This window comes from Ranitomeya imitator, chromosome 2 (assembly GCF_032444005.1).
Source record: "Ranitomeya imitator isolate aRanImi1 chromosome 2, aRanImi1.pri, whole genome shotgun sequence".
NCBI lineage: Eukaryota > Metazoa > Chordata > Amphibia > Anura > Dendrobatidae > Ranitomeya > Ranitomeya imitator.
Window position 1 is genome coordinate 191878646 of NC_091283.1, and position 25631 is coordinate 191904276.

Consider the following 25631-nt stretch of genomic DNA (forward strand, 5'->3'; position numbering starts at 1 on the left):
GGCTGCCATCTCCCTTTCCCAACTGAAACACATTCCTTGCCTGGCTCACACCTTAAACCTGGTGGTGCAGTGCTTCCTGAAAAGTTATCCGGGGTTATCCGACCTGCTCCTCAAAGTGCGTGGACTTTGCGCACATATCCGCCGTTCGCCTGTACACTCCAGCCGTATGCAGACCTATCAGCGTTCTTTGAACCTTCCCCAGCATCGCCTAATCATAGACGTTGCAACAAGGTGGAACTCAACACTGCACATGCTTCAGAGACTGTGCGAACAGAGGCGGGCTGTTATGTTTTTGTGGGAGGATACACATACACGGGCAGGCAGTAGGATGGCAGACATGGAGTTGTCAGGTGTGCAGTGGTCGAAGATTCAAGACATGTGTCAAGTCCTTCAGTGTTTTGAGGAATGCACACGGCTGGTTAGTGCAGACAACGCCATAATAAGCATGAGCATCCCCCTAATGCGTCTGCTGATGCAAAGTTTGACGCACATAAAGGATCAGGCGTCTGCACCAGAGGAAGAGGAAAGCCTTGATGACAGTCAGCGATTGTCTGGTCAGGGCAGTGTACATGACGAGGTACCGGGCGAAGAGGAGGTGGAGGATGAGGAGGATGATGGGGATGAGTATATTTTTAATGAGGAAGCTTTCCCGGGGGCACGGGAAATTGGTGGCGTGGCAAGGCCGGGTTCTGGTTTTTTGAGGGACACAAGTGACGTAGATTTGCCTGCAACTGCCCCTCAACCAAGCACAACCGCAGATTTGACAACGGGAACTTTGGCCCACATGGCGGATTATGCCTTGCGTATCCTCAAAAGGGACACACGCATTACAAAAATGATGAACGATGACGATTACTGGTTGGCCTGCCTCCTTGATCCTCGCTATAAAGGCAAATTGCAAAATATTATGCCACATGAGAACTTGGAACTAATATTAGCAACAAAACAATCAACTCTTGTTGACCATTTGCTTCTGGCATTCCCTGCACACAGCGCCCGTGATCGTTCTCACACGAGCTCCAGGGGCCAGCAGACCAGAGGTGTTAGAGGGGCAGAAATCAGAAGTGGCGTTGGCCAGAGGGGTTTTCTGACCAGGTTGTGGAGTGATTTTTCTATGACCGCAGACAGGACAGGTACTGCAGCATCAATTCAAAGTGACAGGAGACAACATTTGTCCAGTATGGTTACAAACTATTTTTCATCCCTTATCGACGTTCTCCCTCAACCGTCATTCCCATTTGATTACTGGGCATCCAAATTAGACACCTGGCCAGAATTGGCAGAATATGCATTGCAGGAGCTTGCTTGCCCGGCAGCTAGTGTCCTATCAGAAAGAGTATTCAGTGCTGCAGGTTCAATACTAACAGAAAAAAGGACTCGTCTGGCTACCCAAAATGTAGATGATCTAACCTTCATTAAAATGAACCACAACTGGATTTCAAAATCTTTTGCCCCACCCTGCCCGGCTGACACCTAGCTTTCCTATGAAAAGGTCTTGCCTGTGGACTATTCTGAATGACTTTTCCAATCTCGTAATTTTCTTCACCTGATTGTCCAGCATACGACATGTTTCCACCTCACGAAATGGCCAAACTCCCCACACGGGGCCGTGCTATCGCCACTTTGCGCTTGGACCCTTGAGAGTGCTGTTTGTCTGAAGAGGTGGGTGTGGCCGCTTTTGGTCGACGGCACTGCCACTGGGTCCCTCATAGTACAATAAAGTGTCTCTGGCGGTGGTGGTGCGCACCCAACGTCAGACACACCGTTGTAATATGAGGGGCCCTGTGCCTGTACCGCCGGCCACAAGCCAGTTCCCCCCCCCAGCTCAAACTGTGCTCTACCACTAGCAAAATTATCTCTCACAGCTTCACCAATGTGTAGTCTAGGCGCTGACATCCTTCAATGCCTGGCACTGACAATACCATTGTTTTGACATTTTTGTTATGTTAGGCCTTCGAAGCCTGTCTGCGGTCCCTTCTTTCTACAACTACTACACTGACCAGGCCACTGCTGGCCGTGTTACCCTGGAACCAATTTAAAAGTGCCTACAGTCAGCCCAATTTTGTTATGTTAGGCCTTCGAAGACTGTCTGCCGTCACTCCTTCCACTAGACTTCCACTGACCATACACTGCTGCCCATGTACCCCTGGAACCAATTTAAAGTGCCTACAGCCAGCCCAATTTTGTTATGTTAGGCCTTGGAAGCCTGTCTGCGGTCACTCCTTCCACTAGACTTCCACTGACCAGACCACTGCTGCCCATGTACCCCTGGAACCAATTTAAAAGTGCCTACAGCCAGCCCAAGTTTGTTATGTTAGGCCTTCGAAGCCTGTCTGCGGTCACTCCTTCCACTAGACTTCCACTGACCAGACCACTGCTGCCCGTGTACCCCTGGAACCAATTTAAAAGTGCCTACAGCCAGCCCAAGTTTGTTATGTTAGGCCTTGGAAGCCTGTCTGCGGTCACTCCTTCCACTAGACTTCCACTGACCAGACCACTGCTGCCCATGTACCCCTGGAACCAATTTAAAAGTGCCTACAGCCAGCCCAAGTTTGTTATGTTAGGCCTTCGAAGCCTGTCTGCGGTCACTCCTTCCACTAGACTTCCACTGACCAGACCACTGCTGCCCGTGTACCCCTGGAACCAATTTAAAAGTGCCTACAGCCAGCCCAAGTTTGTTATGTTAGGCCTTGGAAGCCTGTCTGCGGTCACTCCTTCCACTAGACTTCCACTGACCAGACCACTGCTGCCCGTGTACCCCTGGAACCAATTTAAAAGTGCCTACAGCCAGCCCAAGTTTGTTATGTTAGGCCTTGGAAGCCTGTCTGCGGTCACTCCTTCCACTAGACTTCCACTGACCATACACTGCTGCCCATGTACCCCTGGAACCAATTTAAAAGTGCCTACAGCCAGCCCAAGTTTGTTATGTTAGGCCTTCGAAGCCTGTCTGCGGTCACTCCTTCCACTAGACTTCCACTGACCAGACCACTGCTGCCCGTGTACCCCTGGAACCAATTTAAAAGTGCCTACAGCCAGCCCAAGTTTGTTATGTTAGGCCTTGGAAGCCTGTCTGCGGTCACTCCTTCCACTAGACTTCCACTGACCATACACTGCTGCCCATGTACCCCTGGAACCAATTTAAAAGTGCCTACAGCCAGCCCAAGTTTGTTATGTTAGGCCTTCGAAGCCTGTCTGCGGTCACTCCTTCCACTAGACTTCCACTGACCAGACCACTGCTGCCCGTGTACCCCTGGAACCAATTTAAAATTGCCTACAGCCATGTTTTATTATTTTAGGCCTTCGATGCCTGTCTGCGGTCACTCCTTCCACTAGGCCTCCACTGACCACACCACTGCTGCCCGTGTACCCCTGGAACCAATTTAAAATTGCCTACAGCCAGCCCAATTTTTTTATTTTAGGCCTTCGATGCCTGTCTGCGGTCCATTCTTTCAACTACTACTACACTGACCAGGGCACTGCTGCCCAAGTACCCCTGGAACCAATTTAAAATTGACTACAGCCATGTGTTAATATTTTAGGCCTTCGATGCCTGTCTGTGGTCACTCCTTCCACTAGGCCTCCACTGACCACACCACTGCTGCCCGTGTACCCCTGGAACCAATTTAAAATTGCCTACAGCCATGTGTGATTATTTTAGGCCTTTGATGCCTGTCTGCGGTCACTCCTTCCACTAGGCCTCCACTGACCACACCACTGCTGCCCGTGTAACCCTGGAACCAATTTAAAATTGCCTACAGCCATGTGTTATTATTTTAGGCCTTCGATGCCTGTCTGCGGTCACTCCTTCCACTAGGCCTCCACTGACCACACCACTGCTGCCCGTGTACCCCTGGAACCAATTTAAAATTGCCTACAGCCAGCCCAATTTTTTTATTTTAGGCCTTCGATGCCTGTCTGCGGTCCATTCTTTCAACTACTACTACACTGACCAGGGCACTGATGCCCAAGTACCCCTGGAACCAATTTAAAATTGACTACAGCCATGTGTTAATATTTTAGGCCTTCGATGCCTGTCTGTGGTCACTCCTTCCACTAGACTTCCACTGACCAGACCACTGCTGCCCGTGTACCCCTGGAACCAATTTAAAAGTGCCTACAGCCAGCCCAAGTTTGTTATGTTAGGCCTTGGAAGCCTGTCTGCGGTCACTCCTTCCACTAGACTTCCACTGACCAGACCACTGCTGCCCGTGTACCCCTGGAACCAATTTAAAAGTGCCTACAGCCAGCCCAAGTTTGTTATGTTAGGCCTTGGAAGCCTGTCTGCGGTCACTCCTTCCACTAGACTTCCACTGACCAGACCACTGCTGCCCGTGTACCCCTGGAACCAATTTAAAAGTGCCTACAGCCAGCCCAAGTTTGTTATGTTAGGCCTTGGAAGCCTGTCTGCGGTCACTCCTTCCACTAGACTTCCACTGACCATACACTGCTGCCCATGTACCCCTGGAACCAATTTAAAAGTGCCTACAGCCAGCCCAAGTTTGTTATGTTAGGCCTTCGAAGCCTGTCTGCGGTCACTCCTTCCACTAGACTTCCACTGACCAGACCACTGCTGCCCGTGTACCCCTGGAACCAATTTAAAAGTGCCTACAGCCAGCCCAAGTTTGTTATGTTAGGCCTTGGAAGCCTGTCTGCGGTCACTCCTTCCACTAGACTTCCACTGACCATACCACTGCTGCCCGTGTACCCCTGGAACCAATTTAAAAGTGCCTACAGCCAGCCCAAGTTTGTTATGTTAGGCCTTGGAAGCCTGTCTGCGGTCACTCCTTCCACTAGACTTCCACTGACCATACACTGCTGCCCATGTACCCCTGGAACCAATTTAAAAGTGCCTACAGCCAGCCCAAGTTTGTTATGTTAGGCCTTCGAAGCCTGTCTGCGGTCACTCCTTCCACTAGACTTCCACTGACCAGACCACTGCTGCCCGTGTACCCCTGGAACCAATTTAAAAGTGCCTACAGCCAGCCCAAGTTTGTTATGTTAGGCCTTGGAAGCCTGTCTGCGGTCACTCCTTCCACTAGACTTCCACTGACCATACCACTGCTGCCCGTGTACCCCTGGAACCAATTTAAAAGTGCCTACAGCCAGCCCAAGTTTGTTATGTTAGGCCTTGGAAGCCTGTCTGCGGTCACTCCTTCCACTAGACTTCCACTGACCATACACTGCTGCCCATGTACCCCTGGAACCAATTTAAAAGTGCCTACAGCCAGCCCAAGTTTGTTATGTTAGGCCTTCGAAGCCTGTCTGCGGTCACTCCTTCCACTAGACTTCCACTGACCAGACCACTGCTGCCCGTGTACCCCTGGAACCAATTTAAAAGTGCCTACAGCCAGCCCAAGTTTGTTATATTAGGCCTTGGAAGCCTGTCTGCGGTCACTCCTTCCACTAGACTTCCACTGACCATACCACTGCTGCCCGTGTACCCCTGGAACCAATTTAAAAGTGCCTACAGCCAGCCCAAGTTTGTTATGTTAGGCCTTGGAAGCCTGTCTGCGGTCACTCCTTCCACTAGACTTCCACTGACCATACACTGCTGCCCATGTACCCCTGGAACCAATTTAAAAGTGCCTACAGCCAGCCCAAGTTTGTTATGTTAGGCCTTCGAAGCCTGTCTGCGGTCACTCCTTCCACTAGACTTCCACTGACCAGACCACTGCTGCCCGTGTACCCCTGGAACCAATTTAAAATTGCCTACAGCCATGTTTTATTATTTTAGGCCTTCGATGCCTGTCTGCGGTCACTCCTTCCACTAGGCCTCCACTGACCACACCACTGCTGCCCGTGTACCCCTGGAACCAATTTAAAATTGCCTACAGCCATGTGTTATTATTTTAGGCCTTCGATGCCTGTCTGCGGTCACTCCTTCCACTAGGCCTCCACTGACCACACCACTGCTGCCCGTGTACCCCTGGAACCAATTTAAAATTGCCTACAGCCATGTGTTATTATTTTAGGCCTTCGATGCCTGTCTGCGGTCACTCCTTCCACTAGGCCTCCACTGACCACACCACTGCTGCCCGTGTACCCCTGGAACCAATTTAAAATTGCCTACAGCCATGTGTGATTATTTTAGGCCTTCGATGCCTGTCTGCGGTCACTCCTTCCACTAGGCCTCCACTGACCACACCACTGCTGCCCGTGTACCCCTGGAACCAATTTAAAATTGCCTACAGCCAGCCCAATTTTTTTATTTTAGGCCTTCGATGCCTGTCTGCGGTCCATTCTTTCAACTACTACTACACTGACCAGGGCACTGCTGCCCAAGTACCCCTGGAACCAATTTAAAATTGACTACAGCCATGTGTTAATATTTTAGGCCTTCGATGCCTGTCTGCGGTCACTCCTTCCACTAGGCCTCCACTGACCACACCACTGCTGCCCGTGTACCCCTGGAACCAATTTAAAATTGCCTACAGCCAGCCCAATTTTTTTATTTTAGGCCTTCGATGCCTGTCTGCGGTCCATTCTTTCAACTACTACTACACTGACCAGGGCACTGCTGCCCGTGTACCCCTGGAACCAATTTAAAATTGCCTACAGCCATGTGTTATTATTTTAGGCCTTCGATGCCTGTCTGTGGTCCCTCCTTCCACTAGGCCTCCACTGACCTGTCTACTGCGGCCCGTGTACCCCTTGAACCAACCTAATAAAATATTTAAAAAATTAATTTGATTATAAAAAATAAGATCGTGTTGAGATCTCAAATGCAGACATTTTAACAATCAAAACAAACACACAACAAATATCTGGAACTGTACTACAAAGGTCCAACAGCTACAATTTCTTTCTCCTGCAAGAAGTTAACTGAAAGTTTTTTGGAGTTGTTAACACAGATATGGCATCCACCGAGTGTTGTCCTGTCGCGTCTCCTTTAAATTATTTCCAATAAGATGTTAAACTATTAATTTAATAAAATCAATAATTAAAAAAATAATTGAGTAAGTCAAAAGCACATTGCAAATAAACATTAATTACAAATCAAGAAGCATGGCGCGTCCGAGGGTGAGTAGATACCGAATAAGAATATAATCACCCTCGGACGCGCAATGCTTATTTACAACAGCCTTCCTTCCTAAGAATCAGCCCTTCCGTGGTGTAGAGAGAGGTTGTGTTACACTCCAAGGTGTTCCCCAGGTTGCCTTTCCTGAGCTTCGATCTTCCGGCTCTCGTTTAGTAGCTGTTGGAAACTACGCTGCATTAGGCCTACTAATTGTGTATGGGGTGTAGAGACAGGTTGTGTTACACTCCAAGGTTTTCACCAGGTTGCCTTTCCTGAGCTTCGATCTTCATGCTCTCGTTTAGTAGGTGTCGGAAAGTAGGCTGCATTAGGCCTACAAATTGGGTATGGGGTGGAGAGAGATGGTGTGTTACACTCCAAGGTGTTCCCCAGGTTTCCTTGCCATTGCTTCGGTCTTCCGACTCTCGTTTAGTAGTTGTAGAAAAGTACACAGCATTAGGCCTACAAAATGGGTATGGGGTGGAGAGAGATGGTGTGTTACACTCCAAGGTGTTCCCCAGGTTGCCTTTCCTGAGCTTCGATCTTCATGCTCTCGTTTAGTAGGTGTCGGAAAGTAGGCTGCATTAGGCCTAAAAAATGGGGAATGGGGTGGAGAGAGATGGTGTGTTACACTCCAAGGTGTTCCCCAGGTTTCCTTGCCATTGCTTCGGTCTTCCGACTCTCGTTTAGTAGTTGTAGAAAAGTACACTGCATTAGGCCTAAAAAATGGGTATGGGGTGGAGAGAGATGGTGTGTTACACTCCAAGGTGTTCCCCAGGTTGCCTTTCCTGAGCTTCGATCTTCATGCTCTCGTTTAGTAGGTGTCGGAAAGTAGGCTGCATTAGGCCTACAAATTGGGTATGGGGTGGAGAGAGATGGTGTGTTACACTCCAAGGTGTTCCCCAGGTTTCCTTGCCATTGCTTCGGTCTTCCGACTCTCGTTTAGTAGTTGTAGAAAAGTACACAGCATTAGGCCTACAAAATGGGTATGGGGTGGAGAGAGATGGTGTGTTACACTCCAAGGTGTTCCCCAGGTTGCCTTTCCTGAGCTTCTATCTTCAGGCTCTCATTAAATTGTGGTTAAATGGAACAACTGCATTTGGCGTACTAGTTGGTTTGGGGCCTACTATCGGTGTCTGCCACTCCTTGCTGTTCTCCTGGTTTCCTGTCCTGAAATTCCATTTTCAGCCTCTCGTTAAGTAGTTGTTAATGTTAGACTGCATTTGGCCTACTAGTTGGGTTGGGGCCTACTATCGGTGTCTGCCACTCCTTGCTGTTCTCCTCCACTGAACAAAGCTGTGCCGCCTGTTTACTACGGTTGCCAATTTTGAACTGCATTTCGACTACTTACTGATTTGGCCCTACTCTCTGTGTCAGCCTCTCATTCCAGTTGTCCTCCACTGCAATGCCCCCTGGTTATTCCTGTGTTACCAATTTTGAACTGCATTTAGCCCACTTTCTTCTTTGGGCCTATATCTGTGTTTCCACTTCATCGTGCCCATTGCCCAGCCAGTGATAGATGAGTCTGCTGGTACATTGACCCATAACGCAACATTCCCCGTGCACGCTACACAACAACATTGTGACCCTGCTGAAAGTCAGGTTGCTCTTCCCGCATACCATACCACCTTACACGGGGACAAAGAGGAAGGTGCAGATGAAAGTGCAGGTTCCTTCATCAGGTGGGGGGAGGAATACTAGTTGGCGACGTCACTGGCACAGGGCCTCTCATAGTACGCAAAAGTGTTGCTGCCGGTGGGAGGCGCCCCCGCCGTGCAAACACACCGCTGTACTTTGAGGGGCCCTGTGCCAGTGCCAATGCCAACGAGTGGGCCCCCCCTGCTTGCTCAGGATCACAGCACTTGCAAAGTTGAAATACTTACCTCTCCCTGCTCCACTGCCGTGACGTGGTCCAGATTTACTGGGCCCACTAATTACTTGAACCAGCCCTACCCCCCACAACTTTAGCCAAATGACCCCCAATTTCAAATGCCTTCCAATTATTTTAAGGTAAATTACGCTTGACAAGCTTCATTAAGAAGAATGGATGGTTTTGACATTAAAATGGGCACTCTAGGTGTTTTCCTGGCCCCCACTCACTGCCGACTATGCTGCCCCATTGACTTGCATTGGGTTTCGTGTTTCGGTCGATCCCGACTTTACGTCATAATCGGCCGATTTCACTCGACCCGACTTTGGACATAGTCGGGTTTCGCAAAACCCGGCTCGACTCTAAAAAGGTCAAGGTCGCTCAACTCTAATCCTGACATATTGACCTACAGGTATAATTTTCTAAAACTGGAAATAAAGCAGAGCAAACAATTTACAAAAAAAAGTTTCATGATATTTTTATTGTTTTTCAATTAGTTCCAACAGTGCGATGCATTCTGGGAGCTCAGCTTTGAGATTTCAGCCCCCGAATACTTTGCCATACAATAGCTTTCTTTGTATTTGTGTTACTTTTGTTCCCCGCTTGTACCGATCGGCAAATTAATGGTGGGTTACACCCGCTGCTTTGCTATATTTATGTATATTGAGCTGCAACAACGACCCAGGCTGGCGCAAAGAGGAGCTAGACATATGTCTAGTATGCTGGCCCACAACATCCGGATAGGGGGCATACAGATGTTACATAGCTGGATACACGGCATGGCACACCTGTACATGAGACAAAAAAACAAAACAGGGATTGTAAAAAAAAAAATCTCATTATGAAATTTTTTATTTAATTAATATGAAAAGTATTATCTTCATAGGGTTTAGAGGGGTTATCTAAAGTTATCAACTCTTGCAATACAACATGCGACCTTTGGATAGCTATGGTGCTGTTTGTATCTCAGCCCTGTTTATTTTAGCAGAGCTGAGATGCAATACCACACACAACCTGTAGATAGGTGGGGCGCTGTTTATGGATGAAAGCAGCTGTGTTTCCTGTATCCTGTACAGTATCTTTAATAATACAAAGGTTATGTCCCAATAAGGGGTCTGGTAGGACAGTGACCCTAATGAAGAGCTGATAGCCATGGTCACAGAAGTTAATACCATGCTCGATCCCGTGATATTGCTGCTTTAAGTGGCTGGATTGAGTTGTCAAGGTACACAAAATCAATGGGTGGTGAAATAATACATGGTCTGATACCGTACCAACAAGAAATGCTCTTTGAATCAGATCTCCCCTTAAGCTAACAGAAGGATAGGACATCCCATGCCAAACAGGAAGTCCATGCACTACTTATCCACAAACTAGGTGATAAATGTGTGATTGATGGGTGTCTAACTGTTGGAACTGGCTCCAAATGCAATACCAGGGTTCCAAAGCCCAGTGCGTGAATGGAGCAGTAGTGTACTAGACTGATGGGGTTCCATCTGTAGAAGTTAAAGGGGCTCTGAGAATGTGATAAAAACAATCCATCCTAATAAGGAGTCAGGATGGATTGCAACCTGAAGAAACACCATTCAAAACATGTGTCTCAACTGTCAGAGAAGCGGCATTGTGAAAATACATACCTGATTTGGTTGATACCTTTTAATGGCCAACTGAAAAGATGGTAATAAATTGCAAGCTTTCGAGACTACATACGTCTCTTCATCAGGCAAAGACTAAAACAAATTCTGAAGATATTCCGAGGATACCAGAATGTACCGCATCTTTATGGAACTAAAACCACTTCTGAAGAAACGTGCACAAATGGACAGCGACCATAGTCTCGAAAGCTTGCAATTTATTACCATCTTTTCAGTTGGCCATTAAAAGGTATCAACCACTGAGGACTCTCAATTCTAAATATTTTTCTATCTACTGGCTAACACGGTACCAAGATATATTTCTTTCCTATACCTGATGTGCTCACTCAACTACAGAGCACTGTGACAGGAGAAAAAAAGCCTTCCCCTCGGCTGACCGAGTACAACAGGTTTTTTTTCCCTCCTGTACCAGTACTGCTCCATGCTGTGCTGTAAAGCTATCAGACCGACTGAGCAGAGTGGGTTTATAAATGATCACAGAGATGAATTAACACAAAGCAGAATTAAGATAGAGAAAAACACTGCCTTGCTCAGTCAAAAGAGTACTTCTTTTCCTGTTCCAGCCCCGTTTCAAGGCTGAGTGAGCAAGAACAGACGTTTGTTTACATTGCTGCTCCTCTGACAGTCGATACATGTCTCGAGCGGTGTTTCTCCAGGTTGGAACCCATTCTGACACATGACTAAGACGGTTGCAGCTTGAAATATGTGATAACAGCCATTTTCAGGACATTCTCATTAAACATCCTTTAATGTTCACAACTCCGGCCTCGCCTAATTCTTCTATTACTAAAGCTTAGAACTTAGGATCATTACCAAATGTGGATACAACCCAGCAGAGCAAACAGAATTCCGGAGAGCAGGGACACCGGCACGGCACAGAGCAAGGAGATGATCCGATAGCACCATAGCTTTGAGGACTCAAACAAAATGTCACTCCAGGTCCAGATTTTGTCAAAGCTGTGAAATGAGTCCGGCTCCGCTAGGACATCTGAGAAGTCAACCTGCAACACAATATGATTATTAGTGGTTATGGTGATCTCGAATGAACCATGTTAGTGCTAGCCTGTCCTCTAACCTTAGTCACTGATGGAAGAGCATAACATCTGCAGATGGCGGGGAGTGGACGATATAGACCTACATCAGTCACCAGAATGATGGGCCAAGGTCTGTGGCCATTTTTGACCATTCAACTCATGTAGGAACAATGCAAAGACACCTCCACGTGGCCAAAAGAAGAAGCTCCAACCTCTTCATTCAAGTAACCACGTGGTGTCCGTATGGCCAGACTATAAAGTGACTACATATCCAACCTTATACCATTAGTTTCTACAATTGGAAATTTTCAAATTGCCTCCTCTGAGAAAAAGAGGACTTAAACTCTATAGCGCCACCTGTTGGAAGTAGCGATCCTACAAGTCACAATCAACCCTTTAACCTTCATCCGGCTGACTAGGTACAATTGTAACTATTCCGTTTTAAAATTGCAATAACTTTTTTTTCGAAAAGCCGTAGAGGGCTGAAATTTCGTGACATCTCTGCAGGTTTGGTCCAGAATATATTGGCCAAATTTCAATAAAATATATATGAAGGTATAATTGTACCTCTGCAGCCTGTTAACGTTGTAAAATTATGCAGCCTGACGAAGGTTAACGAGTCGTGCAATATGACTTAGGATAAAAGCCAAATCAGTATCTCAATTCGCAGACACGGTGTTTCGGGCTGTTGGCCCTCGTCAGTGCGAAGCATGAGAACTGATTTGGCTAGGTGAGAGGCTCTGGACTGGGGTCCTAGCCAAATCAGTTCTCATGCTTTGCACTGACGAGGGCTAACAGCCCGAAACACCGTGTCTGCGAATTGAGATACTGATTTGGCTTTTATCCTAAGTAATATTGAACGACTCGTTAAAGGGTTGATTGTGACTTGTAGGATCGCTACTTCCAACAGGTGGCGCTATAGAGTTAAGTCCTCTTTTTCTCAGAAGAGGCAATTTCAACATTTAATTTCCCAGAGGAGCATTGCATGGCGAACAAGCCTCCTTACCTTGACAAGCCAGCTGGTATGTCACTCTCCATAAGGAGAAACGTTACCCATTAGACTACAATTGGAAAAACACTTTAGTTTTTTTTTTAAATTGTATCTGCTATTTGCTGCCTTTTTCTTGCAAGTCTGATCATGGACAATGTTGTTCTCTCTGGCCAGCCCTCTGACAAAGGTCCCTTTGTTGGATTGTAACCTAAACAGGGGTTAAGCAGGTTGAGTGTTGAGGATAAAATTAGAGGGATACATGTGCTGACTGATACATTAGTGGCCACCTCTGATATAAAGCCTGGGCTACAGTAGAAGGATACATGTGCTGCCTGATACATTAGTGACCAACTCTGATATAAAGCATGGGCTACAGTAGAAGGATACATGTGCTGCCTGATACATTAGTGGCCACCTCTGATATAAAGCCTGGGCTACAGTAGAAGGATACATGTGCTGCCTGATACATTAGTGGCCACCTCTGATATAAAGCCTGGGCTACAGTAGAAGGATACATGTGCTACCTGATACATTAGTGACCATCTCTGATATAAAGCCTGGGCTACAGTAGAAGGATACATGGGCTGCCTGATACATTAGTGGCCACCTCTGATATAAAGCCTGGGCTACAGTAGATGGATACATGGGCTGCCTGATACATTAGTGACCACCTCTGATATAAAGCCTGGGCTACAGTAGATGGATACATGGGCTGCCTGATACATTAGTGGCCACCTCTGATATAAAGCCTGGGCTACAGAAGAAGGATACATGTGCTGCCTGATACATTAGTGGCCACCTCTGATATAAAGCCTGGGCTACAGTAGATGGATACATGGGCTGCCTGATACATTAGTGGCCACCTCTGATATAAAGCCTGGGCTACAGTAGATGGGCTGCCTGATACATTAGTGGCCACCTCTGATATAAAGCCTGGGCTACAGTAGATGGATACATGGGCTGCCTGATACATTAGTGACCACCTCTGATATAAAGCCTGGGCTACAGTAGATGGATACATGGGCTGCCTGATACATTAGTGGCCACCTCTGATATAAAGCCTGGGCTACAGAAGAAGGATACATGTGCTGCCTGATACATTAGTGGCCACCTCTGATATAAAGCCTGGGCTACAGTAGATGGATACATGGGCTGCCTGATACATTAGTGGCCACCTCTGATATAAAGCCTGGGCTACAGTAGAGGGATACATGGGCTGCCTGATACATTAGTGGCCACCTCTGATATAAAGCCTGGGCTACAGTAGAAGGATACATGTGCTGCCTGATACATTAGTGTTCACCTCTGATATAAAGCCTGGGCTACAGTATAAGGATACATGGGCTGCCTGATACATTAGTGACCACCTCTGATATAAAGCCTGGGCTACAGTAGAGGGATACATGTGCTGCCTGATACATTAGTGGCCACCTCTGATATAAAGCCTGAGCTACAGTAGAAGGATACATGGGATGCCTGATACATTAGTGGCCACCTCTGATATAAAGCCTGGGCTACTGTTGTGAATTCTGTTGTCGAACTCCCTCCTGTGGTCGTGAATGGTACTTCGGCGAGTTCTGTCCATGGACTCCCTCTGGTGGCTGTGATTGGAGCTGCTGCTTCTGAGGTTCCTTACACAGGTGACGTGGTTTATCCTTTGGTTGGCTGCTCTATTTAACTCCACTCAGATCGTTACTCCATGCCAGCTGTCAATGTTCCTGCATTGGTTCAGTTCGCTCTTGGATCTTTCTGGTGACCTGTCTTCTTCAGCAGAAGCTAAGTTCCTGCTAGTTATTATTTGTTCATTGTTTCCTTGTCCAGCTGGTTATCATGATTTTGTCTTGCTAGCTGGAAGCTCTGGGATGCAGAGTGGCATCTCCGCACCGTTAGTCGGTGCAGAGGTCTTTTTGCACACTCTGCGTGGTCTTTTGTAGTTTTTTGTGCTGACCGCAAAGATACCTTTCCTATCCTCTGTCTGTTTAGTAAGTCTGGCCTCCCTTTGCTGAAACCTGTTTCATTTCTGCGTTTGTGACTTTCATCTTTACTCACAGTCAATATATGTGGGGGGCTGCCTTTTCCTTTGGGGAATTTCTCTGAGGCAAGGTAGGCTTTATTTTCTATCTCTAGGGCTAGCTAGCTCTTAGGCTGTGAAGAGGCATCTAGGGAGTGTCAGGAACGCTCCACGGCTATTTCTAGTTGTTGTGATAGGATTAGGGCCTGCGGTCAGCAGAGCTCCCACATCCCAGAGCTTGTCCTGTGTGAGTTTAACTATCAGGTCGTGCCGGGTGCTCCTAACCACCAGGTCCATAACAGTACAGCCGGCCCAAAGTATTAATGCATCTCAATAGAGGGATAAGAGAAGTTCTGAGACCATTTTTTTTTCTTTGCACTGTGTTTTGTCTTTCTTTTCCCCTAAACCTTTGGGTGGTTCAGGACACAGGTGTAGATATGGACATTCAAGGTCTGTCCTCTTGTGTGGATCATCTCACTGCAAGGGTACAAAACATTCAAGATTTTGTGGTTCAGAATCCTATGTTAGAGCCTAGAATTCCAATTCCTGATTTATTTTCTGGGGATAGATCTAAATTCCTGAATTTCAAAAATAATTGTAAACTGTTTCTAGCTTTGAAACCCCGCTCCTCTGGTGACCCCGTTCAACAAGTAAAAATCATTATTTCTTTGTTGCGTGGTGACCCTCAAGACTGGGCATTTTCCCTTGCGCCAGGAGATCCTGCATTGCGTGATGTTGATGCGTTTTTTCTGGCGCTTGGATTGCTTTATGATGAACCAAATTCAGTGGATCAGGCAGAGAAAATCTTTCTGGCTTTGTGTCAGGGTCAGGATGAAGCGGAGGTGTACTGTCAGAAGTTTAGAAAGTGGTCTGTGCTTACTCAGTGGAATGAGTGTGCCCTGGCGGCAATTTTCAGAAAGGGTCTTTCTGAAGCCCTTAAGGATGTCATGGTGGGATTTTCCACGCCTGCTGGTCTGAATGAGTCTATGTCCTTGGCCATTCAGATCGATCGGCGCTTGCGTGAGCGCAAAGCTGTGCACCATCTGGCGGTATTCTCTGAGCATAGGCCTGAGCCTATGCAGTGTGATAGGACTTTGACCAGAGCTGAACGGCAAGAACACAGACGTCGGAATGGGCTGTGTTTTTACTGTGGTGATTCCACTCATGCTATCTCCGATTGTCCTAAGCGCACTAAGCGGTTCGCTAGGTCTGCCACCATTGGTACGGTACAGTCTAAATTTCTTTTGTCCGTTACTCTGATTTGCTCTTTGTCGTCCTATTCTGTTATGGCATTTGTGGATTCAGGCGCTGCCCTGAATTTGATGGACTTGGAGTTTGCCAGGCGCTGTGGTTTTTTCTTGGAGCCCTTGCAGTATCCTATTCCATTGAGAGGAATTGATGCTACGCCTTTGGCCAAGAATAAGCCTCAGTACTGGACTCAATTGACCATGTGCATGGCTCCTGCACATCAGGAGGATATTCGCTTTTTGGTGTTGCATAATCTGCATGATGTGGTCGTTTTGGGGTTGCCATGGCTACAGGTCCATAATCCAGTGTTGGATTGGAAATCTATGTCTGTGTCCGGCTGGGGTTGTCAGGGGGTACATGGTGATGTTCCATTGTTGTCAATTTCGCCTTCCACACCTTCTGAAGTCCCTGAGTTTTTATCAGATTACCGGGATGTATTTGAAGAGCCCAAATCCGGTGCCCTACCTCCTCATAGGGATTGCGATTGTGCTATTAATTTGATTCCTGGTAGTAAGTTTCCTAAGGGCCGACTGTTTAATTTATCTGTGCCAGAGCACGCCGCTATGCGGAGTTATATAAAGGAATCCTTGGAGAAGGGTCATATTCACCCGTCGTCGTCATCATTGGGAGCAGGGTTCTTTTTTGTGGCCAAGAAGGATGGCTCCTTGAGACCTTGTATTGATTACCGCCTTCTTAATAAGATCACAGTCAAATTTCAGTATCCTTTGCCGCTGCTGTCTGATTTGTTTGCTCGGATTAAGGGGGCTAGTTGGTTCACCAAGATAGATCTTCGAGGGGCGTATAATCTTGTGCGAATTAAACAGGGCGATGAATGGAAAACAGCATTTAATACGCCCGAGGGCCATTTTGAGTACCTGGTTATGCCATTCGGGCTTTCTAATGCTCCATCTGTGTTTCAGTCCTTTATGCATGACATCTTCCGAGAGTACCTGGATAGATTCATGATTGTATATTTGGATGACATTTTGGTCTTTTCGGATGATTGGGAGTCTCATGTGAAGCAGGTCAGAATGGTGTTCCAGGTCCTTCGTGCGAATTCCTTGTTTGTGAAGGGGTCAAAGTGTCTCTTTGGCGTTCAGAAGGTTTCATTTTTGGGTTTCATTTTTTCCCCTTCTACTATCGAGATGGACCCTGTTAAAGTTCAGGCTATTTATGATTGGACTCAGCCGACATCTGTGAAGAGCCTGCAGAAGTTCCTGGGCTTTGCTAATTTTTACCGTCGCTTCATCGCTAATTTTTCTAGTATTGCTAAACCGTTGACTGATTTGACCAAGAAAGGTGCTGATGTGGTCAATTGGTCCTCTGCGGCTGTAAAGGCTTTTCAGGAGTTGAAGCCTCGTTTTTCTTCTGCCCCTGTGGTGTGCCAGCCAGATGTTTCGCTCCCGTTTCAGGTCGAGGTTGATGCTTCTGAGATTGGAGCAGGGGCTGTTTTGTCATAAAGAAGTTCTGATGGCTCGGTGATGAAAGCATGTGCCTTCTTTTCTAGAAAATTCTCGCCTGCTGAGCGCAATTATGATGTTGGCAATCGAGAGTTGTTGGCCATGAAGTGGGCATTCAAGGAGTGGCGACATTGGCTTGAAGGAGCTAAACATCGCGTGGTGGTCTTGACGGATCACAAGAATTTGACTTATCTCGAGTCTGCCAAACGGTTGAATCCTAGACAGTCTCGATGGTCGCTCTTTTTCTCCCGTTTTGATTTTGTGGTTTCATACCTTCCGGGATCTAAGAATGTGAAGGCTGATTCCCTGTCAAGGAGTTTTGTGCCTGACTCTCCGGGTGTTCCGGAGCCGGCGGGTATTCTTAAAGAGGGGGTAATTTTGTCTGCCATCCCCCCTGATTTGCGGCGCGTGCTGCAGAAGTTTCAGGCTGATAGACCTGACCGTTGTCCTACGGAGAAACTGTTTGTCCCTGATAGATGGACTAGTAGAGTTATCTCTGAGGTTCATTGTTCGGTGTTGGCTGGTCATCCTGGAATCTTTGGTACCAGAGATTTGGTGGCTAGATCCTTTTGGTGGCCTTCTTTGTCCCGGGATGTGCGTTCTTTTGTGCAGTCCTGTGGGACTTGTTCTCGTGCCAGTAGGTTGCTTTTGCCCTTGCCGGTCCCGAAGAGGCCCTGGACGCATATTTCCATGGATTTTATTTCTGATCTCCCTGTTTCTCAAAGGATGTCGGTCATTTGGGTGGTTTGTGATCGCTTCTCTAAGATGGTCCATTTGGTACCCTTGTCTAAATTGCCTTCCTCCTCTGATTTGGTGCCATTGTTTTTCCAGCATGTGGTTCGTTTGCATGGCATTCCGGAGAACATCGTCTCGGACAGGGGTTCCCAGTTTGTTTCGAGGTTTTGGCGGTCCTTTTGTGCTAAGATGGGCATTGATTTGTCTTTTTCTTCGGCTTTCCATCCTCAGACTAATGGCCAAACCGAACGAACTAATCAGACTTTGGAAACATATCTGTGATGCTTTGTTTCTGCTGATCAGGATGATTGGGTGTCCTTCTTGCCTTTGGCTGAGTTCGCCCTTAATAATCGGGCCAGCTCGGCTACTTTAGTTTCTCCTTTTTTCTGTAATTCTGGTTTCCATCCTCGTTTCTCTTCAGGGCAGGTTGAGCCTTCGGACTGTCCTGGTGTGGATACGGTGGTGGACAGGTTGCAGCAGATTTGGACTCATGTGGTGGACAATTTGACATTGTCCCAGGAGAAGGCTCAACGTTTCGCTAACCGCCGGCGCTGTGTTGGTCCCCGACTTCGTGTTGGGGATTTGGTTTGGTTGTCATCTCGTCATGTTCCTATGAAGGTTTCCTCTTCTAAGTTTAAGCCTCGTTTCATTGGGCCATATAAGATTTCTGAAGTCCTTAATCCTGTGTCATTTCGTTTGGACCTTCCAGCTTCTTTTGCCATCCATAATGTGTTCCATAAGTCGTTGTTGCGGAGATACGTGGCGCCTATGGTTCCCTCCGTTGATCCTCCTGCCCCGGTGTTGGTCGAGGGGGAGTTGGAGTATGTGGTGGAGAAGATTTTGGATTCTCGTGTTTCGAGACGGAAACTCCAGTACCTGGTCAAGTGGAAGGGTTATGGTCAGGAAGATAATTCCTGGGTTTTTGCCTCTGATGTTCATGCTGCCGATCTAGTTCGTGCCTTTCATTTGGCTCATCCTGATCGGCCTGGGGGCTCTGGTGAGGGTTCGGTGACCCCTCCTCAAGGGGGGGGTACTGTTGTGAATTCTGTTGTCGAACTCCCTCCTGTGGTCGTGAATGGTACTTCGGCGAGTTCTGTCCATGGACTCCCTCTGGTGGCTGTGAGTGGAGCCGCTGCTTCTGAGGTTCCTTACACAGGTGACGTGGTTTATCCTTTGGTTGGCTGCTCTATTTAACTCCACTCAGATCGTTACTCCATGCCAGCTGTCAATGTTCCTGCATTGGTTCAGTTCGCTCTTGGATCTTTCTGGTGACCTGTCTTCTTCAGCAGAAGCTAAGTTCCTGCTAGTTATTATTTGTTCATTGTTTCCTTGTCCAGCTGGTTATCATGATTTTGTCTTGCTAGCTGGAAGCTCTGGGATGCAGAGTGGCATCTCCGCACCGTTAGCCGGTGCGGAGGTCTTTTTGCACACTCTGCGTGGTCTTTTGTAGTTTTTTGTGCTGACCGCAAAGATACCTTTCCTATCCTCTGTCTGTTTAGTAAGTCTGGCCTCCCTTTGCTGAAACCTGTTTCATTTCTGCGTTTGTGACTTTCATCTTTACTCACAGTCAATGGGGGGCTGCCTTTTCCTTTGGGGAATTTCTCTGAGGCAAGGTAGGCTTTATTTTCTATCTCTAGGGCTAGCTAGCTCTTAGGCTGTGAAGAGGCATCTAGGGAGTGTCAGGAACGCTCCACGGCTATTTCTAGTTGTTGTGATAGGATTAGGGCCTGCGGTCAGCAGAGCTCCCACATCCCAGAGCTTGTCCTGTGTGAGTTTAACTATCAGGTCGTGCCGGGTGCTCCTAACCACCAGGTCCATAACAGGCAACAGTACAGGGATACATGTGCTGCCTGATACATTAGTGGCCACCTCTGATATAAAGCCTGGGCTACAGTAGATGGATACATGTGCTGCCTGATACATTAGTGGCCACCTCTGATATAAAGCATGGGCTACAGTAGATGGATACATGTGCTGCCTGATACATTAGTGGCCACCTCTGATATAAAGCCTGGGCTACAGTAGATGGATGCATGTGCTGCCTGATCCATTAGTGGCCACCTCTGATGTAAAGCCTGGGCTACAGTAGAAGGATACATGTGCTGCCTGATACATTAGTGGCCACCTCTGATATAAAGCCTGGGCTACAGTAGATGGATACATGTGCTGCCTGATACATTAGTGGCCACCTCTGATATAAAGCCTGGGCTACAGTAGATGGATACATGTGCTGCCTGATACATTAGTGGCCACCCCTGATATAAAGCCTGGGCTACAGTAGAAGGATACATGGGCTGCCTGATACATTAGTGGCCACCTCTGATATAAAGCCTGGGCTACAGTAGATGGATACATGTGCTGCCTGATACATTAGTGGCCACCTCTGATATAAAGCCTGGGCTACAGTAGATGGATACATGTGCTGCCTGATACATTAGTGGTCACCTCTGATATAAAGCCTGGGCTACAGTAGATGGATACATGTGCTGCCTGATACATAAGCGGCCACCTCTGATATAAAGCCTGGGCTACAGTAGAAGGATACATGGGCTGCCTGATACATTAGTGGTCACCTCTGATATAAAGACCGGGCTACAGTAGAAGGATACATGGGCTGCCTGATACATTAGTGGTCACCTCTGATATAAAGACCGGGCTACAGTAGAAGGATACATGGGTTGCCTGATACATTAGTGGCCACCTCTGATATAAATCCTGGGCTACAGTAGAAGGATACATGGGCTGCCTGATACATTAGTGACCACCCCTGATATAAAGCCTGGGCTACAGTAGAAGGATACATGGGCTTCCTGATACATTAGTGGCCACCTCTGATATAAAGCCTGGGCTACAGTAGAGGGATACATGGGCTGCCTGATACATTAGTGGCCACCTCTCATATAAATCCTGGGCTACAGTAGAGGGATACATGGGCTGCCTGATACATTAGTGGCCACCTCTGATATAAAGCCTGGGCTACAGTAGAAGGATACATGGGCTTCCTGATACATTAGTGACCACCTCTGATATAAAGCCTGGGCTACAGCAGAAGGATACATGTGCTGCCTGATACATTAGTGGCCACCTCTGATATAAAGCCTGGGCTACAGTATAGGGATACATGTGCTGCCTGATACATTAGTGACCACCTCTGATATAAAGCCTGGGCTACAGTAGAGGAATACATGGGCTGCCTGATACATTAGTGGCCACCTCTCATATAAAGCCTGGGCTACAGTAGAGAGATACATGTGCTGCCTGATACATTAGTGGCCACCTCTGATATAAAGCCTGGGCTACAGTAGAGGGATACATGTGCTGCCTGATACATTAGTGACCACCTCTGATATAAAGCCTGGGCTACAGTAGAGGGATACATGGGCTGCCTGATACATTAGTGGCCACCTCTGATATAAAGCCTGGGCTACAGTAGAGGGATACATGGGCTGCCTGATACATTAGTGGCCCCCTCTGATATAAAGCCTGGCCTACAGTAGAAGGATACATGGGCTGCCTGATACATTAGTGACCACCCCTGATATAAAGCCTGGGCTACAGTAGAAGGATACATGGGCTGCCTGATACATTAGTGGCCACCTCTGATATAAAGCCTGGGCTACAGTAGAGGGATACATGGGCTGCCTGATACATTAGTGGCCACCTCTGATATAAAGCCTGGGCTACAGTAGAAGGATACATGGGCTGCCTGATACATTAGTGGCCACCTCTGATATAAATCCTGGGCTACAGTAGAAGGATACATGTGCTGCCTGATACATTAGTGGCCACCTCTGATATAAATCCTGGGCTACAGTAGAGGGATACATGGGCTACCTGATACATTAGTGACCACCTCTGATATAAAGCCTGGGCTACAGTAGAGGGATACATGGGCTGCCTGATACATTAGTGGCCACCTCTGATATAAAGCCTGGGCTACAGTAGAGGGATACATGTGCTGCCTGATACATTAGTGGCCACCTCTGATATAAAGCCTGGGCTACAGTAGAAGGATACATGTGCTGCCTGATACATTAGTGACCACCTCTGATATAAAGCCTGGGCTACAGTAGAGGGATACATGTGCTGCCTGATACATTAGTGACCACCTCTGATATAAAGCCTGGGCTACAGTAGAGGGATACATGGGCTGCCTGATACATTAGTGACCACCTCTGATATAAAGCCTGGGCTACAGTAGAGGGATACATGGGCTGCCTGATACATTAGTGGCCACCTCTGATATAAAGCCCGGGCTACAGTAGAGGGATACATGTGCTGCCTGATACATTAGTGACCACCTCTGATATAAAGCCTGGGCTACAGTAGAGGGATACATGTTCTGCTTAATACAATGGTAACTTTATAGAAAATATTTACTATACAGGAATCCACAGACTTCCTTGTACCTTGAGGTGCTTGTTGATCCCGCGAGGGTCCCGTGCATCAAGCTTTTCGGGGGCTTCGGTGTACACCGTAGTGTTTGGAGGAGTTTGCAGGAATTTCTGATCATTGTCGGGATCCATGGGACATTCAATCAGATACTGATCAGGAATCATGGCTGCAGGAGTCCGGTGGGGGGAGGGGGGATGCAGACGACTCGGGTCCGGAAAAGTTCCCTGTAACTGCCTTGACTACGTGGATCCTCAGAACAAAACCCAATTGTAACTTCCCATTAATTATTTTTGTAGCACCTGCCCCTTAGTTTATTTCCCCCCTTTATCTCAGTCTATCCCCGAATCTGTCTCCGTCCTGCTGAAGCGCTAGTGTGGATACAGTTTCAGCCCCTCTCTCCCTCCCTCTGACACTTTTCTGTGACATGCCAATTCCAGCTGTCACTATGATATAAATATGGTGAGCGCACCATCCTATCCGATCAGCTGTGCTGGATTATCTGCCCTTACCCTACAGTTCTGGGTGTCACCATGAGAGGGCGATGTTCTTAGACTCTATAAATCCATAAGCAAGTTTTGGGGTTTGTTTGTACAGAGATTGACATTGATTTTTGACGCAGATCCGTTTCAAAATCGTGGTCCAAAAAAAACTGAAAAAAAAGAATTGACTTTTTTTTTTTCAGGTTCCTCATGCAATCTGCCCCATACTTGCAACTGGCTATGCACTGTGATACATAGAGGCTGTAGAAGCCAAATTCTATTGTAAAAAGTTGCATTTTAGCCAAAATTAGTTTCAAATGTGACTATATGCTTAAAGGTATTGTCTCTTCTTCTACCTTCAGGAATGCACTGCTAACAATCCGCGGTTTCTTGCTTGCTGGGAGGCACGGTGCTCCTGAAGATTGACAGTTCGGACTAGTAGCATGGCCGTGCGCGACCTATGCGCTGTCTAAGGCTATCAGCAGAGGTAGCCATTGGAGGAGTCCAGGGACATGAGGCCAGTCCCTGACAGGCTCTATAGCATAGTACCTGCAAGTAGGTCACAGGCCTTGTCTAGGGGCTACAGGTGGCTGGTAACCTAGCTAGCAGTCTAGGTTACCTATAAAATAAAAGCATATACATTTTATATTTTTATATGTTAAAATTAAGAATGGAGAGGATTTTTAAGAAATAGTAAGTTGCAAAATTGCTTGTTTTTACAAGAACATAGTAATTAGAGCCATTAATGAAGATGAGACAACCCCTTTAAGAATGATAGAAATTGAAAACAAAAGTAAAATGCTGCCCTCTGGTGGAACATATCAAGAATGTCAATCTGCAGTGTCAGCGGAGGGACTGGAGATCAGCTGGAATCATACGCTACTGTGAGATTTATTAATGGTAATCTTATGGAATCCATCACGGGCGATAATGATAGATAATGGTGAACTACTTTTAGGACAATCTGACGCAGCAGAAAGACCCATTTAAGAAGAACATTTTTTGTCTGTGTTCCCGTTCTAGTTTTATGATTTGTTGTTATGACCTGCAGTACGGTGTAAGGTTTTTTTTTTTTACATAGATGTGGAAAAAATGCTGCAAAAGTAAGAAGCTTTCAAAAAATAGAAGTTAATAGTTTATTCTTATCAATTAACAAAGTGCAAAACAAACGTAAATAATAGAAATCTATATCAAATCAATATTTGGTGACCGCCCTTTGCCTTTTGTGAAGGATCTCGGCAGGAGATTGTTCCAAACATCTTGGAGAACTGACCACAGATCTTCTGTGTATGAGGCTTGTGGAAATCCTTCTGTGTCTTCATGTGATCCCAGACAGACGGGATGATCTGAGATCAGGGATCCGCGGGGGCCGGATCATCACTTCCTGGACCTCTTATTCTTAAAGAGATTGGCTGGATGTTTGAGGTCGTTGTCCGGCAGCAGAATAAATTTACATCCGATTAGATGCCTCCTTTATTGTATCTGACTGCGTTTCTCAGCATTGAGGACACCATTATTCCCGACCAAATCTCCAATGCAAATTGCAGCCCCAAACTTATAAGGACCCTCCATCATCTCTTGTTCCTGCAGACCCCCATTATTGTGCCACTCCAGCTCTTCGAAGAACACTTTTCCTTCTGTTACAGCCAAATATTTCACATTTTGACCCCTCAGTCCAAAGCTGCTGCTGATGCCACCATTTTTTTCTGCACCTTAGTTCCTATGTTTTTGTGCATAGTTGAGTAGCTTGACTTTGTTATGATGACAAAAGTCAATTTTTTGGCCAGAATTCTGCCATGAAGACCACTTTTGGTCAGACGTTGTACAATAAATGGGTCACACTGCTGCCAGCTCTGAGTTGATGGCACTGCTGGACATCTGCTCATTTTGAAGAGAAGCATGATGTGTCTTATCTGCTGCACTAAGTTTCCTTTCCTCAACAATGCATCTACAGTCCTCAGCGTTGTCCATGTCTTAAAGTCCTCAATGTTGAGAAATATAGGTAGATACCTCTCCATAATGTATCACCATTTACCAGCTTTTCCCAAATTAATCTTCAGCGACAACCTTTATGCCCCTATTCCAGCAGTCCGGCATCCTGTCTATAATGAGACGTCCCATGTCATCCACACATCGCCCCCAATCTCCCTCCTGCACATCTGTTCTTCGTGCTACCCTTTATAAAAACGTTCTTACCTTGGAGCACTTTTTCCACAACTGCCATCTTTTGCCCAGTTCTGTACATCGCTCCATTTATCACCAGCAATATTGCGCGCTCTTCACTTTTACTGATGCTAGAAGTGCTGGTGCCAGAATTAGAAGCTCTTATTAAAAGACAGTTGCTGCCACCTAGTGGAAAATGTCAGGAATCACACTAGCAATTTATACCATGGCAGAACAGATACCGTAAATTACTTGCTATAATGCTAATGATGGAATCATAGCAAAAAACGGATAAATGGAGTATAAATCGATTTGTACACCAAGAACAACAAAAAATACCTCTAAAATATAACTTTTAATACAACAAGGTAAAATTCCCCTTAAATAAGGGTCAGGGAGACAATAAGTTAATCTTAACAATATAAACATAAGGATGAATGACCGCGGGGAGATCAAAACATCCAACACCGCGGAGACACCATCACGTGTTTCTCAACGCAAGCAATAAATAGCCAGGTCTTTCACCGGGAAGGAACAACCACGGGAAGGGCAGCATCCAAAAAGGAAAACCACCT

General features: G+C 46.7%; 1 protein-coding gene across 1 annotated transcript; it reads right to left on the bottom strand.

The window, feature by feature from the left end:
* Positions 1-9337: 9337 nt before the first annotated feature.
* Positions 9338-22793, bottom strand: LOC138667302 (caveolin-2-like). The gene is made up of 3 exons (XM_069755545.1): positions 22429-22793; positions 11354-11541; positions 9338-9673 (listed from the first exon to the last, which is right to left on the bottom strand). Exons 1-3 carry the CDS (start codon positions 22576-22578, stop codon positions 9517-9519), a joined length of 495 nt encoding a protein of 164 aa, XP_069611646.1. The 5' UTR covers positions 22579-22793; the 3' UTR covers positions 9338-9516.
* Positions 22794-25631: the final 2838 nt, after the last annotated feature.